Source organism: Anomaloglossus baeobatrachus, chromosome 5 (assembly GCF_048569485.1).
Source record: "Anomaloglossus baeobatrachus isolate aAnoBae1 chromosome 5, aAnoBae1.hap1, whole genome shotgun sequence".
In the NCBI taxonomy this organism is placed as follows: Eukaryota; Metazoa; Chordata; class Amphibia; order Anura; family Aromobatidae; genus Anomaloglossus; species Anomaloglossus baeobatrachus.
The window spans coordinates 384,870,258-384,887,957 of record NC_134357.1 but is presented as its reverse complement, the minus strand read 5'-3'; the positions used below and the strand labels follow the sequence as shown (position 1 = coordinate 384,887,957).

Below are 17,700 nucleotides of genomic sequence, written 5' to 3'. Positions count from 1 at the left end.
CATCTTAACTAATGGCAGCTGCGCCGGCCAATCAGAATACACCCACATTAGCTGCTGGCCTCTGATTGGCCGATGGCAGCTGCCATCTGTAAGCTGTGTAGAGGCATGCTTCACTGCGCGATGCCGCCAATTATACTCGCTGAAAGGAAAGTGCTGACGGTTGCCACCCCATGTATGTACCGGGCCACAATCGTCACGGGCTCTAGGTGTCTGCGGGCAGCAAGCAGCCTCTTGGGCCGCATGCAGCCCGCGTGTTTGAGACCTCTGATCTAGAACATGTCAGAGGAATAAATTATATAAAAAAAATTGTTACAAATAAAGTTGCATTTAAAAAATAATTCAAGCCAAAATATTCCACTATCTGCTGGGAAGAACTAAGAAATCATTTTGGGGAAATAGAAGGAAAAAATAGCCGCATAATACCTGCTTTCACATTAGCGTTTTTTTGACGAATGTCAAAAAAACGCAAAGCGCAGATGACTGGACCCTGTTGATATATTTTAAGAGGAGAGGAGAGAGAAAACATGCCAGGCTGCTTTCTGGGCATTCTCAGTAGAGCAAACTGGATCCTTTATTTCAGCACAACACCGTTCACATGCGGTTGCGTGCGATTCAGTCAGGATCCAGTGACATGCAGTATTTGGACGCATCTCAAAAACGCTACAAGTAGGATTTTTGAAAGAAGGTAAAAAATGGCAAATCAACGGATCCGGTATAGGACACATGCAAGCGCATGCAGACGCATCTTACATTGAAAATGCATTGAAATGACAACGCATTTGTCAAGGATCCGGTCAAATGCGTTTGCCGTTTTTTTTTACGTCCGTCAAAAAAACTCTGATGTGAAAGCAGCCTAACAATCAGAGCTAAATCAATATATAGAGCCATCAGAGTGTCTGAAAGGAAGGGCTCAGTAATATGCAGGTGGCTTTTGCAGCAATTCTAGTTCTGGCTAAGGCCGGGATCTGACAAGTGTATGCAAAACTGTCTTTCATCTGGGAAAAAAAACCCAGATTCTTCATCTGTATGCTTGCTGTCCATTTCTTATGTCCATGTGCAATCTGTTTGTCCGTATGGCATTTGCTTTTTACATGAACACTTTAATCTATATATATAATTGCCTTATTCTGTCTGTCTGTCTGTCTTGCTCCAAAATTGTGTCCTTACGGTGACACAAAGCTGATTGGCCGCTGGGCTCGCCATGGCCCCGCCCCCCAGCACGGATTGGCTGCTCGCCCAGGCTGCGCCCCCACACGTATTGGCCGGCAGCTCACCCAGGCTCCGCCCCCCCACAGATTGGCCTCTCGCCCCGGCACCCTGCAGGCATTGGCAACTCGGCCACGCCCCGCCCCCCCTCACGCAATGCACGCTAGCTCTGGCCCCGCCCCCCCCACGCATTCCCCGAACAGACACGGTCAGTGGTCACGGAGCCACGACTCCCAGGTGAGTACTGTACCCCCGGGAGCCCACATCAGCGTACGCCGCAAACTCAGCCGACACATACCCTCGCATTGCTGGGGCTGGCTGGCATATGCTGGTGTGGGCGCCCGTGCGAGCGGGGGACGAGATACGCTGGTAACCATGCTAGCATAGTTACCAGCGCATCAAGGTCCTGCAGCGGCGGAATATACACACACGCACGCACATAACAGCACACACATAACAGCACACACACATCAGATCACACTCACTCTCACACACACATCACATCGCATCCACATACTCACAACATCCTGGGATATCGCTTGCTTTTCGGCGGCGATACTGTGCTATGAGCTTCCAGGACCTGCCGGAGGATCACATGGCCAGAAGAATGTGGCATCTCCGGATGTTGTGAGTGTGAGCGCGTATGTGCAATATCGTCAATGTGTGTGTGCGTGAGTGTATGCGATCGGGTGTGTGTGAGTGTATGCGATCGGGTGTGTGTGAGTGTGTGTATGCGATCGGATCTGTGAGTGTCGGCAGAGGAGCACGGCGTGCTGGAGAAGGCTGGGAGGAGAGAGGCTGATCCTGGGGAAGGCTGGGATGGGGAGGCTGAGAGAAGAGAGGCTGATGCTGGCGAAGGCTGAGGCTGGGGTAGGCTGGGAGGAGAGAGGCTGATGCTGGGGACCGAAAAGGCTGATGCTGGGAGGAGAGAGGCTGATGCTGGGGGAGGCTGAGGCTGGGGTAGGCTGGGAGGAGAGAGGCTGATGCTGGGAGGAGAGAGGCTGATGCTGGGGGAGGCTGAGGCTGGGGTAGGCTGGGAGGAGAGAGGCTGATGCTGGGAAGAGAGAGGCTGATGCTGGGGGAGGCTGAGGCTGGGGGAGGCTGGGAGGAGCGAGGCTGATGCTGGGAGGAGAAAGGCTGATGCTGGGGGAGGTTGAGGCTGATGCTGGGGACAGAAAAGGCTGATGCTGGGAAAAGAGAGGCTGATGCTGGGAGGAGAGAGGCTGATGCTAGGGACAGAAAAGGCTGATGGTGGGAGGAGAGAGGCTGATGCTGGGGACAGAAAAGGCTGATGCTGGGAGGAGAGAGGCTGATGCTGGGATGAGAGAGGCTGATGCTGGGGACAGAGAGGCTGATGCTGGGGACAGAGAGGCTGATGCTGGGGACAGAGAGGCTGATGCTGGGGACAGAGAGGCTGATGCTGGGAGGAGAGAGGCTGATGCTGGGAGGAGAGAGGCTGATGCTGCGGGCAGAGAGGCTGATGCTGGTGCAGCATGGGGGATGGAGCACGATGGGGGGTGCGCAGCATGGGGGATGGAGCACGTTTGAGAGTGCGCAGCATGGCGGATGGAGCACGTTTGGGAGTGCGCAGCATGGCGGATGGAACACAATTGGGAGTGCGCAGCATGGCGGATTGAGCACGTTTGGGAGTGCGCAGCATGGCGGATGGAGCACGTTTGGGAGTGCGCAGCATGGCGGATGGAGCACGTTTGGGAGTGCGCAGCATGGCGGATGGAGCACGTTTGGGAGTGCGCAGCATGGCGGATGGACCACGTTTGGGAGTGCGCAGCATGGCGGATGGAGCACGTTTGGGAGTGCGCAGCATGGCGGATGGAGCACGTTTGGGAGTGCGCAGCATGGCGGATGGAGCACGTTTGGGAGTGCGCAGCATGGGGGATGGAGCACGTTTGGGAGTGCGCAGCATGGGAGATGGAGCACGATGGGGGGTGCACAGCATAGGGGATGGAGCACGATGGGGAGTGCGCTGCATGGGGGATGGAGCACGATGGGGAGTGCGGAGTATGGCGGATGGAGCACGTTTGGGAGTGCGCAGCATGGCGAATGGAGCACGTTTGGGAGTGCGCAGCATGGCGGATGGAGCACGTTTGGGAGTGCGCAGCATGGCGGATGGAGCACGTTTGGGAGTGCGCAGCATGGCGGATGGAGCACGTTTGGGAGTGCGCTGCATGGGGGATGGAGCACGATGGGGAGTGCGCTGCATGGGAGATGGAGCACGATGGGGAGTGCGCTGCATGGAGGTTGGAGCACGATGGGAAGTGCACACCTCCCCCCAACACACACACACATGCGCGCGCACTGCACAACACACCACACACACACACTGGGAACCACAAACAACTGCCCTACACAGACACCCACACACACAGACAACGCTGCACACACACAACACCCAACACACAAACACCGCGGCATACACAAATATTCGCACATACCGCACAACACACACATTGCACAAAACATACCTCCCCCCAAAACACACCACACACACACAAACCGCGCAACACACACACAACGCTACAGACACACAGCGCTCCACAAACAATGCAACACACGCAACACACATACAACACCGCTCTCACCCCCCGTCACACCCAGACAACACCCAGAACATGTACAGCGCCCTACACAAACACTTGGTAACTACACACAACAACATCTATATATATATATAACTAAAATCATACATGAACTACACAATACGTAAATTCTAGAATACCCGATGCGTAGAATCGGGCCACCTTCTAGTAAATAATAAAAGTCATACCCTATATGTGATACATTTTTTGCACACTCAATGACTTATATTTAAGCGACTATGATCTGAAATATGGATCAAAGTAGTGCATGCTGTGATTTTTTACAAGCAGATCATGGATAATCCTTGAGTAAAAACTTCATTTGAACTACCACGTTGACGTACATTGTCAGTGTGCTGTCGGTATGCTCCTCAACTGGAATAGAGACAGCACACATAGCAATTATATGTTCGTTTGACTGAGCCCGAAGCCCATTCAGTTAGGTTCAGGAACACTTGGACAGTGATACAAGTTTTGGCATTTTAGCGGTTTACCAAAATATATTCAAAATACATTTATATAATCAATATGGGCTTAGCTGTAGACACTCATCTTTAATTTGAGGCTATTGACATCCTAATTGGAGTAAGGGTTTAGAAATTACAGCTCTTTAATATGTAGCTACCTCTTTTTTACAGTAGTAAAGGTAATTGGTCAATTATCTCAAAAGTTCTTTAACCCCTTCACCCCCGGCCACTAAAACACCCTAATGACCGGGCCATTTTTTGCAATTCTGACCAGTGTCACTTTGACAAGTTATAACTCTGGAACGCTTCAACGGATCCTGGTGATTCTGAGATTGTTTTTTCGTGACATATTGTACTTCATGTCAGTGGTAAATTTAAACCGATAATTTTTGCATTTATTTGTGAAAATTTCGGAAATTTTGCGAAAATTTTGAAAATTTCGCAATTTTCAAACTTTGAAAATGTATGCCCATAAATCTGAGAGATATGTCACACTTAATAGTTACTAAATAAACTTTCCCACTTGTCTACTTTACATCAGCGCAATTTTCGAAACAAATTTTTTTTCCGTTAGGAAGTTAGAAGGGGTCAAAGGTCATCAGCAATTTCTCATTTTTCCAACAAAATTTAGAAAATAATTTTTTTAGGGACCACATCACATTTGAAGTGACTTTGAGAGACCTAGGTGACAGAAAATACCCAAAAGTGGCCCCATTCTAAAAACTGCACCCCTCACTCTGCTCAAAACCACATCCAAGAAGTTTATTAACCCTTTAGGTGCTTCACAGGAACCAAAGCAATGTGGAAGGAAAAAAATGAAACTTTTACTTTTTAACACAAAAATGTTACTTTAGCCATAAAATTTTCATTTTCACAAGGGAGAAAAGAGAAAGTGCACCCTACAATTTATTGTGCATTTTCTCCTGAGTACGCTGATACCTCATATGTGGTAAAAATCAATTGTTTGGCAGCACAGCGGAGCTCGGAAGGGAAGGCGCGCCATTTGAATTTTTGAACGCAAAATTAGCTGCACTCATTAGCAGACGCCATGTTGGGTTTGAAGACCCCCTGAGGTGCCTAAACAATGGAGCTCCCCCCACAAGTGACCCCATTTTGGAAACTAGAGCCCTCAAATAATTTTTCTAGATGTTTGGTGAGCACTTTGAACACCTGGGGGCTTCACAGAAGTTTATAACGTTGAGCTGTGAAAAGAAATTTATTTTTTTTTTACCACAAAACGGTTGCTTCAACTAGGTAGCTTTTTTTTCCACAAGGGTATCAGGAAAAAAATGCACCATAAAATGTATTGTGCATTTTCTCCTGAGTACGCAGATACCTCATATGTGGTGGAAATCAAATGTTTGGACACACGGCAGTGCTCGGAAGGCAAGGAGCGCCATTTGAATTTTTGAGTGCAAAATTAGCTGCACTCATTAGCGGACACCATGTCGGGTTTGAAGACCCCCTGAGGTGCCTAACAATGGAGCTCCCCCACAAGTGACCCCATTTTGGAAACTAGAGCCCTCAAATAATTTTTCTAGATGTTTGGTGAGCACTTTGAACACCTGGGGGCTTCACAGAAGTTTATAACGTTGAGCTGTGAAAAGAATTTTTTTTTTTACCACAAAACTGTTGCTTCAACTAGGTAGCTTTTTTTTTCACAAGGGTATCGGCAAAAAATTCACCATAAAATTTATAGTGCATTTTTTCCTGAGTACGACGATACCTCATATGTGGTGGAAAGTAATTGTTTGGAAACTAGACCCCTCAAGGAGTTTATCTAGATGTTTAGCGAGCCCCAAGGGGCTCCACAGAAGTTGATAATGTTGAGCCATTTTTTTCACCACAAAACTGTCACTTCAACCAGGTAGCTTTTTTTTCCACAAGGGTATCAGGAAAAAATGTACCATAAAACGTATTGTGCAATTTCTCCTGAGTACGCAGATACCTCATATGTGGTGGAAAGTAATTGTTTGGGCACATGGCAGGGCTCAGAAGAGAAGGAACGCCATTTGACAGCAAAATTGGTTGTAATCATTAGCGGACGCCATGTCATGTTTGGAGACCCCCTATGGTGCCTAAACAGTGGAGCTCCCCCACAAATTACCCCATTTTGGAACTAGACCCCTCAAGGAATTTATCTAGATATTTGGTGAGCCCCTTGTACCCCCAGGGGCTCCACAGAAGTTGATAACGTTGAACCGTGAAAATTATTTATTTTTTTTAACCACAAAATTTTTGTATCAACCAGGTAGCTTTTTTTTTTTTACAACGGTATCAGGAAAAAAATGCACCATAAAACGTATTGTGCAATTTTTCCTGAGTACGTAGATACCTCATATGTGGTGGAAAGTAATAGTTTGGGCACATGGTGGGGCTCAGAATAGAAGGAACGCCATTTAACTTTTCAAACGCGCAGACGTGGTGCACTGATCGGCCGCTGCAGGACGCACGGTCGGATGAGATACAAAAAGCGTTGGGGATACGGAAAAAAAAAGGTCACGCCAAAAATTGAGCAGAGATGCAGATCCGTTATGTGCATCCCTGATCAGCGCTTGGCGGGACGCACGGACGGATGCGATACAAAAAGCGTTGCGAATACGGAAAAAAGTCACACCAAATATTGAGCAGGGATGCCGATCCGTTATGTGCATCCCTGATCAGCGCTCGGCGGGATGCACGGACGGATGCGATACAAAAAGCATCGCAAATATGGAATAAAGTCACGCCAAAAATTGAGCAGGGATGCCGATCCGTTATGTGCATCCCTGATCAGCGCTCGGCGGGACGCACAGACGGCTGCGATACAAAAAGCGTTGCGAATACGGAAAAAAGTCACGCCAATTATTGAGCAGGGATGCCGATCCGTTATGTGCATCCCTGATCAGCGCTCGGCGGGACGCACAGACGGCTGCGATACAAAAAGCGCCGTGAATACAGAAAAAAGTCACGCCAAAAATTGACCACGGATAAAGATACGTTATGTGCATCCCTGATCAGCGCTTGGCGGGACGCACTGACGGATACGATACAAAAAGCGTTGCGAATACGGAAAAAAGTCACGCCAAATATTGAGCAGGGATGCCGATCCGTTATGTGCATCCCTGATCAGCGCTCGGCGGGATGCACAGACGGCTGCGATACAAAAAGCGCCGCGAATACAGCAAAAAGTCACGCCAAAAATTGACCACGGATGCAGATACGTTATGTGCATCCCTGATCAGCGCTCGGCGGGCTGCATGGACAGATGATATACAAGAAGCGTCGGGGATATGGGAAAAAAAAGTCCCGCTGAAAACTGACCACGGATGCAGATCCGTTATCTGCATCCCTGATCAGCGCTCGGCGGGACGCACGGACGGATGAGGTGTAAAAATGGACAGGATACAAGAAAAAAAAAAAAATTATACTCACAGTACCAAGAGGATCACTGACCAAAGGAACTGCAGAGGAACAAGAAGGCAGTGAGATGGACAGCTTTACACGAGCAGCAGGCAGGACGTTGGACAGATCAGCAGAAGGACCCAGCGATGGAGGCAGATGTGATAGGGCCAGTGAAGACCTCGGACGACCCGTGAAGGCAGGTAAGAGGACGTCGGGGGGGGGTGCAGAGGGGGATGGGGAGAGGGGGGGACAGAGAGGGAGAGCAGAGGGGGCGGAGAAGCAAAGGCAGAAGGAAGGAACTTTGGAAGCAGAATAGAGATGACAGAGGAGGCAGGCAGATCGCGTGGGGAGATCAGGATGCCGGGGGGCAGATCGGGGCGTAGGGGGGCAGGGGCCTTCACGGAAGCGCGCAGGGGCCTTCACAGGAGCGCGCAGGGTCCATCGCGGGAGCGCAATACTTACCATTGGAGCAGGCACGGTGACATCAGAGGCGGCGTCTGCGGCGGCAGCAGCGGTGGCGTGGTACCAAAAGTACCAGCCAGTGCACGCTGCAGACATGTTGGGGGAGGGTGCCCAGACCAGCACAGGCCTGGGGAGGGCGGCCACCTGCAGATCACACCGCCCCACTGCACACTGATTGGAGCGATTGCGCGTCATAGCACGATCGCTCCAATCAGTGCTGCAGGGGCTGGGGGCGACATGTTTGAGATCCATCTATGATCTGCTGTAGCTGCTACAATAGATCATAGCAAGATCTCACAGTATCGCACTAATTCGGGCATTATTTTTGCCGAAATTAGTGCGAACGATGTGGTTGGCGGTTCAGATTTGAACAGCCAATCACATCGATCGCCTATGGGGGGTGGCGATGCCGCCCCCCCTGGGGTCAAGCAAAGGTCCCCTGCTGTAAGAAACAGCAGGGGATCTCATTTGAAAGCCGTTGCTATGGCCACGGCAATCAAATGAAGTTTAGGCAGTAAAATTGCGTCCCTGGTTGTTAAGTCACGTTAAAATAGGACGTAATTTTACTGCCCGCGGTCGTGAAGGGGTTAATGGGCTGCATGGGCTACTCCCTCATTAATCCATCAATTAAGGAGGTAAAAGGTCTGGAACTTATTCCAGGTGTGGCATTTGTATTTGGGAGCTGTTGCTGTGAAACCACAACATGCGGTCAAAGGAGCTCTCAATGAAAGAGAAAAAGACCATCATTAGGCTGAAAAAGGAGAGGCCAAATTAACAGTTTGTTTCTGTTAAACGTTATACACTAGTTAATATTATAGAGATCCAATAGTTATGATTGGTGTCACTCTATACTATTACTGTATTTTATTTAACAATGCCTTAACGCTCTCTGTACCCTACGGGTTTGTATAGTTTTCTACACTACCACAAACATTAAGGAGCTAACACAAAAAAATGGGGAAATGTTTTCTGTAAACTACCATAAACAATGGAGAATTGTTTTCTATAAATTACCATAAACATTGGGGAACACGCACGCATGCACACACCCCTGGGCACTTTTCGTGTTTTGCTACCTCACAACCTGGAATATCAGGGTTTGTTTTTTTTCAAGGGATTGCAGCTGTGAATGTTTGGTTTTCATTTCATTGTGAAGAAAAAACAAATAAGACAAAATAACTGAAAACATCAGTGTGCATATGTATTCACCCCCATAAAATCCGTACATTGAAGCACCTCCTTTGTGGCAATTACAGCTGCACATTGCTGTGGATAAGTCTCTAGGAGCTTTCCACATATTGCCACTGGGATTTTTGCCCATTCCTCAAGGCAAAACTTCTCCAGCTCAAGTTAGATGGTGTCCTCTGGTGAACAGCAATCTTCAAGACTGACCACAGATTCTCAAATTGATTAAGGTCTAGGTTTTGACTAGTTTTGACTAATACATTTACACGTTTCCCCTTAAACCACTTTAGTATTGCTTTAGCAGTATGCTTTGGGTGATTGTCTTGTTGGAAGATGAACCTCTGTCCCAGTCTCAAATCACTGACAGACTGAAACAGGTTTTGATCAAGTATATCCCTGTATTTAGCACAAACCATGTTCCCCTTGACTTGGACCATTTTCCCTGTTCCTGTTTTTGAAAAACATCCCTACAGCATGATGCTGCCACCACCATATTTAATTGTGGGGATGGTGTTCTTAGGGTGCTGAGCTGTTAGTTTGACACCAAAAAAGTGTTTACCTTAGTGGCCAAAAAGTTAAATTTTGGTCTCATCTGACAACACCTTCCTCCATACATATGGGGAGTCTCCCACATGTATTTTTTGCAAAATGAAAACAAGCCTTCCATATGGATTTTATAGCATATTGTGGTGGTATGGTCAGATACTTCAGTCTCTGCTTGGAAACTCTGCAGCTCCTCCAGGGTTACCTATGGTCTCTATGCCTCCTCTCTGATTAATGTCTTCCTTGCCCAGGCTGAAAGATTTGCTTGGCTGCAGGTTTGTTGTGGTACCATGTTCTTTCAATTTAATAATAATGGATTTGATGCCAGGGGATCACCTAAGATTGGAATATAATTTTAGAACCCAACCTTGACTTGTACTTCTCAACAACTTTGTCTCTGACTTGTTTGGAGATCTCTTTGGTCTTTTTGGTGTTCTTTGGTTACTGGTGCGTCTTGCTTAATGGTGTTGCAGCCTCTGGGGCCTTTTAGGAAAAGTGTGTATACAGTGTGTCCACCCATATCATGTCCACCACCATTAACTTGAGAACGGCGGCAGCTATAGGCATAGAAGTGGTGTCTAGGTATAGTAAAGTAGCCATGTGCTACGCAATGAAACCACCTATAGCGCCACCCGGTGGAAAACAACGGAGTTAGCATTTTTATCTCGAAAATGGAACGCGATAGACAAAAAAAGTGAATTAAAAAATTGTAGGGCATCATCAATTCAATACGAATCGAAACCTTGCATACAGAAATGCTATGATGTGAAACTCATGACCCCCCCCCCCCGAACATTGAATGCTGGTCACACATATGGCACTCATTTAACTTTGATGCTCAAAGTGGCCACCGTCAGCTGCAATGCACATCTGGACTCTGGACAGCATACTGTATCTTGCTGCACGTTGTGCAATATGGTAGGTGACACGTTTGCACAAGCATCTGTAATACGTCGTCATAGGTCCTGCAATGTTGGTGGACGGGTCGCATACACATGCTGTTTGATGTGACCTCCCAGCAAGAAGTCTAATAGGGTCAGGTCAGGTGAGCGTGGAGGCCACTCCACACAGCCACCATACCCATTGACTTGTAGGAAGGTCTCCATGAGGTATCGCTTCACGTCCACAGCCTTGTGAGTTTTACACATTCTAATCATAGCATTTCTGCATGCAAGGTGTCGATTCGTATTGACTTGATGATGCCCTACAACTTTGCAATTCACTTTTTTCTCTATATCGTTCCGTTTGAGATAAAAATGCTAACTCGCTATAGGTGGTTTCACTGCATAGCGCATGGCTACTTTACTATACCTAGACACCACTTCTATGCCTCTAGCTGCCGCCGTTCTCAAGTTAATGGCGGTGGACAAGATATGGGTGGACACACTGTATAGTGACAGACCACAGGACAGTAGATTGCACACAGGTGGACTTCCTTTCACTGAGAATGTGAATCTCATCAGTAACAGCTGCCATTTCCTATCTCCGTAATGGGAAAGTCTTCACGGAAGACAGATTTTACCTCAGAATTGAGAATTTTGATAATGACTGATCAATTCTGGCCCAGAAAGAAGCAGATTTGTCTGATAACATATATTACAAAGTTGCTTATTTTCATGTGTACTATTGATTTATAAAATATAAATTAAAGAGGTTTTCCACTACTACTGTAGGACAACCTCTTATGATTCCACATGTGTCCCGTAGATAAAATAATAGAACCTATACTTACCTCCTGTAGTGGCACTAAAAAAAAAAAAGAAGGTGTCTGCGCTAGTCTTCATCCATTGGTTTGATGTCGTATGGGGCAATTCTCAACTTCCTCTGTAAGACCTAAGTCACACGGCATGAAAATCAGAGCGAGTGCAATGCAATGTTTTATCGCATTCCACTCGGAACAATATTAGCCTATGTCCCAGCACCCATGAGCGATTATTTTCTCAGCCCTAATCGGGCCGAGAAAACAATCGCAGCATACTGCAATGGTAATGCTAGCTTTGTTTCTCTCGCACCCATTGAAGTCTATGGGGCGAGAGAAAAATCGCACTGCACTCGCAGTGCACCGGTGTATCGCAAATGCAGAGTGAGAATGGCAATAGCCGGCAATGCAGAAATGGAGATAAATCTCTCCCTCCCCTCTGCAGCGCCTGCCCGTCCCTCCGCAGAGCCGGCCCGCCCCCCGCAGCTGAGGTCTGATAGCATGATGGGACCTCAGTCGCAGTGACACTCGTATGACACTCGGCTCCCGCTGTGCTACCAGCGTGAGTGTCATGCGAGGATCGCAGTAGTGCTACGTGTGGCCCCGGCCATATACCAAGTCAGACCAGGCTCTATTAGGTCCTATACCTATGATAGAGGGGAATCCCTCGCTCCAAACCTCTTCTGTAGCCAGAGCTCAGAAGTTCAGTATGGGCTCTTTCATTCCCTTGTATTCTATGAATGGCTGCCATGTAACATTTCCTCTGCTGTGCACACTTTTTCTTTCTTTACTGGAATTAACAGTATCATAATTTCTAAGCTTGCACTTTTTTTTTTTTTTGCTCACATTTATACAGAGAAGCCCCACTTGTGCCCTCGGTAATACAGATTACTAATTATTAATTTAATTAATACAATAATTATTGCTCAAGTTATCCAAACACAATAGATAGCTTTAGGCTGAACACAATTATTCCTCCCAATTTTTTCTTCATATACAGTGTGTCCACCGCCATTAACTTGAGAATGACGGCAGCTATAGGCATAGCAGTGGTGTTTAGGTATTGTAAAGTAGCCATGCGCTACGCAATGAAACCACCTATAGTGCAACCTGGTGGAAAACAACGGAGTTAGCATTTTTATCTCGAAAATGGAACGAGATAGAGAAAAAAAGTGAATTACAAAGTTGTAGGGCATCATCAATTCAATATAAATCGATACCTTGCATACAGAAATGCTATGATTAGGACGTGTAAAACTCACAAGGCTGCGGATGTGAAGCAATACCTCATGGAGACCTTCCTACAAGTCATTGTGTATCGTGGCTATGTGGAGTGGCCTCCACGCTCACCTGACCTGACCCCAATGGGCCCCTATAGATATCAGATGGTAGGCTGACTTTTATCTAATGTGTATGAGGGCCTTCAGTTTAATCCAGGAAGTTTGTAATTTTTTATCAGCACAGGGGCCATGTTTTGTAATATCAGACTAATATCTGGAGTGAGAGAATAGGACAAAACATGGATACCATATAACAGGGGTGTCAAGCTCATTTCCACAGAGAGCCACATCAGCATTATGGTTGCCTTCAAAGGGCTGCTTGTAATTGTAAGGGCTGATGCAGATTTCCATACAACACGGTATGATCATGGACTGCAATGAACAAATTGGCCAGGGGCAAAAGCTGTCCCTGGGTAAAAGGGCTAAACGAGAGCTTTCCCTGGGTAGAAGGGTTATACGAGAGCTTTATCTGGGTAGTAAGGCTATACGAGAACTGTCCTTTGGTAGAGGGGCTATACGAGAGCTGTCCCTGGGTAGTAGGGCTATACGAGAGCTGTCCTTGGGTAGAAGTGTTATACGAAAGCGGTCCCTGGGTAGTAGAGCTATACGACAGGTGTCGCTGGGCACTAGGCTAGGGTAGTAGGGCTATCCAAGAGCTGTTCCTGGGTAGTAGGCTTATATGACAGCAGTCCTTGTGTAGTAGGGTTTTAAGAGTGTTGTCCCTGCGTCGTAGGGCTATAAAAGAGCTGTTCCTGGGTAGTAGGGCTAAGAGTGGTGTCCCGGTCCTCAGAGTCCAAGATAGACTGCTCCCTATGCCAAGTATTAGCTGCATTGGTTCTAAATCAAAGATGGAACCTGCTCAATTTTACCGGACCCTATGCTAAGTATCTGTGTTAAAAGTTCAAAGATGGAACCTGCTCCCTGTACTCATGACACCCCCTTTACTAAGTGCCTAGTGACTGTGTCCCCTCAATTTCAAAGATGGCACCTATTTTTATTGCTGGCGTTGCCCCTTTAATAAGCACTGACTACTATGCTCAGATTACAAGATGACACCAGCTCCCTTTGCCTGGCTCCGCCCCACTGTTTAGCATTGGCTGTGTGGATGTAAAATGCAGCTAGTATGTAGTACAGGGGGTGGTGTAGGCTCAAGGGGCATGTGCCATCTCTTTAAAGGGAACCTATCAGCAGCATTTTACTAAGTACAGACAGGGCCATATTGGTACTGTCATACTGATAAAAATGATACCGGAGTTGAAGAGATCCATTTTGTATACTTTCTTTAATTTATGTTTTAATGTTCTCTTCTATTCTTATCTTTGTGCATTGGGGCAGGACTGGTGAAAGGAGCTTCAGCTTTCGTCTGACCCCTCCACTGTCTCTAGGTGCCTATTCTTCATCCTTATTTAAATTTCTCACTTGCACCATGCTAGCCATGGGCGGCCCTTACGCAGATTGAATTCTTGGCAGTCTTTTAGTAAAATAGCGCTGGCAACTTGCATGCCCAAATGGCTCAGTGACACCAGTGCCATTTTACCGAAAGTCCACAATGAGATCAATCTGCACAAGTGCTGCCGCGGCTAGGAGGGTGCCAGTGGGAAATTTAAATCCCTGTGTCTTGAACTTGCAGGCCACATAAAATGATGTGGAAGGCAGATGGAAAAGCCATAAAGGGACAACACACCTCTCTCCTATTAGACGGGAAGGACAATATTATTCTTCTTTATAATGTGATTCACCACCTAAAAGGGAATTCTGGCTTGATTTTTTTTCTGTTGGGTTCCTTCTAATCTGTACAAATTCCTATTGTCAAACATAATTTTCTAAAATTGCTGCAATTAATTGCTCAAAACTCCTGAAAATTGTGATCTGGAGACCAAGACCAATTCTGTATAGAAGTGCCGTGGATGATTGCAAGGTGTTTGCTCCTTAGATTTATGCCTCATATTATAGCTATGAAGATAAATTGTAAGATTTACTAGATTTTCTAAATTACAAAAAATATAGACTAATGCACTAATATTGTATGTTTCGGTGTGTATTCCCCTCTCCTAGGCGCATGTTCCCATTCCTCAGCTACCGTGTGTCAGGACTGGATCCTCTGGCTCAGTACACCCTTCATGTGGATGTAGTTTTGGCAGACCAGAACCATTGGAGATTCCAAGGTGGAAAGTGGATCCAATGTGGCAAGGCTGAGGGCAACATGCCAGGTATTAATTCCAGGAAGATCTCTGAGGGTTATTTATAGTCTATGGTTGTATCCAACACTAAATAAATGAGCATATATACAAAACACGGCCGTAAGGTCAAACTCATAATAAAGCACTACATTTTTTTTTGCTTATAGAGCAGCATAGAGTATTATTAACCACTTACTACTATGGCTAATTTACAATTTTTTGCTTTTGTTTTTGTTCCTTCCACTTATTCCGAAAGTCTAAACTTGTTTGCTGACGGCAAAGCCATATGAAGGCTTGTTTTTTTTGAGGGATGAGTTGTACTTTTGAATCATACCATTAATTTTACCATATAATCTATAAAAGAATTAAAGTGGTGAAATGATGAAAGAACACAATTCTGTCATTGTTTTTGGATTTGGTTTTAAGACATTCAATAAAAATGATTCCAAAGATCAATATAATTATGGCAATTCCGAACATGTATAATTTTGGGGGGGGGGTTTAGTGTTTTTTTTTATTTAGTAAAAAAAAATAAATAAAATAAATACAGTGCCTTGCGAAAGTATTGAGCGCCCTTGAATTTTTCAACCTTTTCCCACATTTCAGGCTTCAAACATAAAGATAAAAATGTTAATGTTCTGGTGACGAATCAACAAGTGGGACACAATTGTGAAGTTGAACGAAATTTATTGCTTATTTTAAATTTAAAAAAAAAATAAATAACTGAAAAGTGTGGCGTGCAATACTATTCATCCCCTTTAAGTTAATACTTTGTAGCGACACCTTTTTCTTGCGATTACAGCTGCAAGTCGCTTGGAGTATGTATCTATATCAGTTTTCCACATCGAGAGACTGAAATTCTTGCCCGTTCTTCCTTTGCAAAGAGCTCGAGCTGAGTGAGGTTGGATGGAGAGCGTTTGTAAACAGCAGTTTTCAGCTCTTTCCACACATTCTCGATTGGATTCAGGTCTGGACTTTGACTTGGCCATTCTAACTACTGGATACATATATTTGTGAACCATTCCATTGTAGATTTTGCTTTATGTGTGGGATTATTGTCTTGTTGGAAGACAAATCTCCGTCCCAGTCTCAGGTCTTTTGCAGACTCCAACAGGTTTTCTTCAAGATAGGTCTCGTATTTGGCTCCATCCATCTTCTCATCAAATTTAACCATCTTCCCTGTCCCTACTGAAGAAAAGCAGGCCCAAACCATGATGTTGCCACCACCATGTTTGACAGTGGGGATGGTGTGTTTAGGGTGATGAGCTGTGTTGCTTTTACGCTAAGCATATCGTTTGGCATTGTGCCCAAATAGTTTGATTTTGGTTTCATCTGACCAGAGCACCTTCTTCCACGTTTGGTGTGTCTCCCAGGTGGCTTGTGGCAAACTTTAAAGAAAACTTTTTATAGATATCTTTGAGAAATGGCTTTCTCCTTGTTATTCTTCCATAAAGGCCAGATTTGTGCAGTGTATGACTGATAGTTGTCCTATGGACAGACTCTCCCACCTCAGCTGTAGATCTCTGCAGTTCATCCAGAGTGATCATGGGCCTCTTGGCTGCATCTCTGATCAGTCTTCTTGTTTGAGATGAAAGTTTGGATGGACGGCCGGGTCTTGGTAGATTTGCAGTGGTATGATACTCCTTCCATTTCAATATGATCGCTTGCACAGCGCTTATTGGGATGTTTAAAGTTTTAGAAATCTTTTTGTAACCAAATCCGGCTTTAAACTTCTCCACAACAGTATCACGGACCTGCCTGTTGTGTTCCTTGCTCTTCATGATGCTCTCTGTGCTTTAAACAGAACAGAACTGAGACGATCACAGAGCAGGTGCATTTGGACGGAGACTAGATTACACAGGTGGCTTATATTTATCATCATCAGTCATTTAGGACAACATTGGATAATTCAGAGATCTTCAATGAACTTCTGGAGTGAATTTGCTGCACTGAAAGTAAAAGGGCTGAATAATATTGCACGCCCCACTTTTCAGTTTTTGTTTTTTTTTAAAAAGTTTAAAATAAGCAATAAGTTCAGTTCAACTTCAAAATTGTGTCGCACTTGTTGTTGATTCTTCACCATAACATTAACATTTTTATCTTTATGTTTGAAGCCTGAAATGTGGGAAAATGTTGAAAAATTCAAGGGAGCTGAATACTTTCGCAAGGTACTGTAGTTAGAAGGGTTCGCTCACAACTGCATATATAACAAATAAAATCGGTCCCATTTTTATGCCGAACAGTTGGATGGGTGAAATCTGTTGTTCACTCCATATGTCATGTGAGTGTTATTTGCTTGTGCAACTTTTTTCTTGCCTAGCATCTGTGTGCCATGCGTATACCATCCATATTTTTTGTCATCCGCTATCAACAATCATTTACAGGACCATTTACAGTGTTCTATGCTACAGAATGGTAATGTATATGTAAAATACGGAAGTGACACAGATGATCCATGTGTTGTCAGTTTTTTTCTTGCATCTATTGATAAGTCTCAGCCGGTTTACATTACCACACGCAGCATGCTGCAATTTTTATAAGTAGTGTATGATGTTTTGATCACTACATTACATTTTTTGTGGAATCCTGTATTTCACAGGAAGTCAGAGATTGATTTTTTTCAGTGCACATCAGTGTATGCACTAGATCAGTTCTCAGGCTAGAGATCACGACCCCAACTGTTTTAAATGAAGTTGT

The 17,700-nt window shown here is 45.5% G+C and overlaps 1 protein-coding gene across 1 annotated transcript in view; it reads left to right on the top strand.

Moving 5' to 3' along the window:
* TBX21 (T-box transcription factor 21) overlaps positions 1-17,700 on the top strand; it is a 56,353-nt gene that overhangs the window by 28,583 nt on the left and 10,070 nt on the right. The window contains exon 2 of the mRNA XM_075350070.1: positions 14,879-15,033. Within this exon, the coding sequence (XP_075206185.1) occupies positions 14,879-15,033 (155 nt within the window). The remainder of the gene's footprint in view (positions 1-14,878; positions 15,034-17,700) is intronic.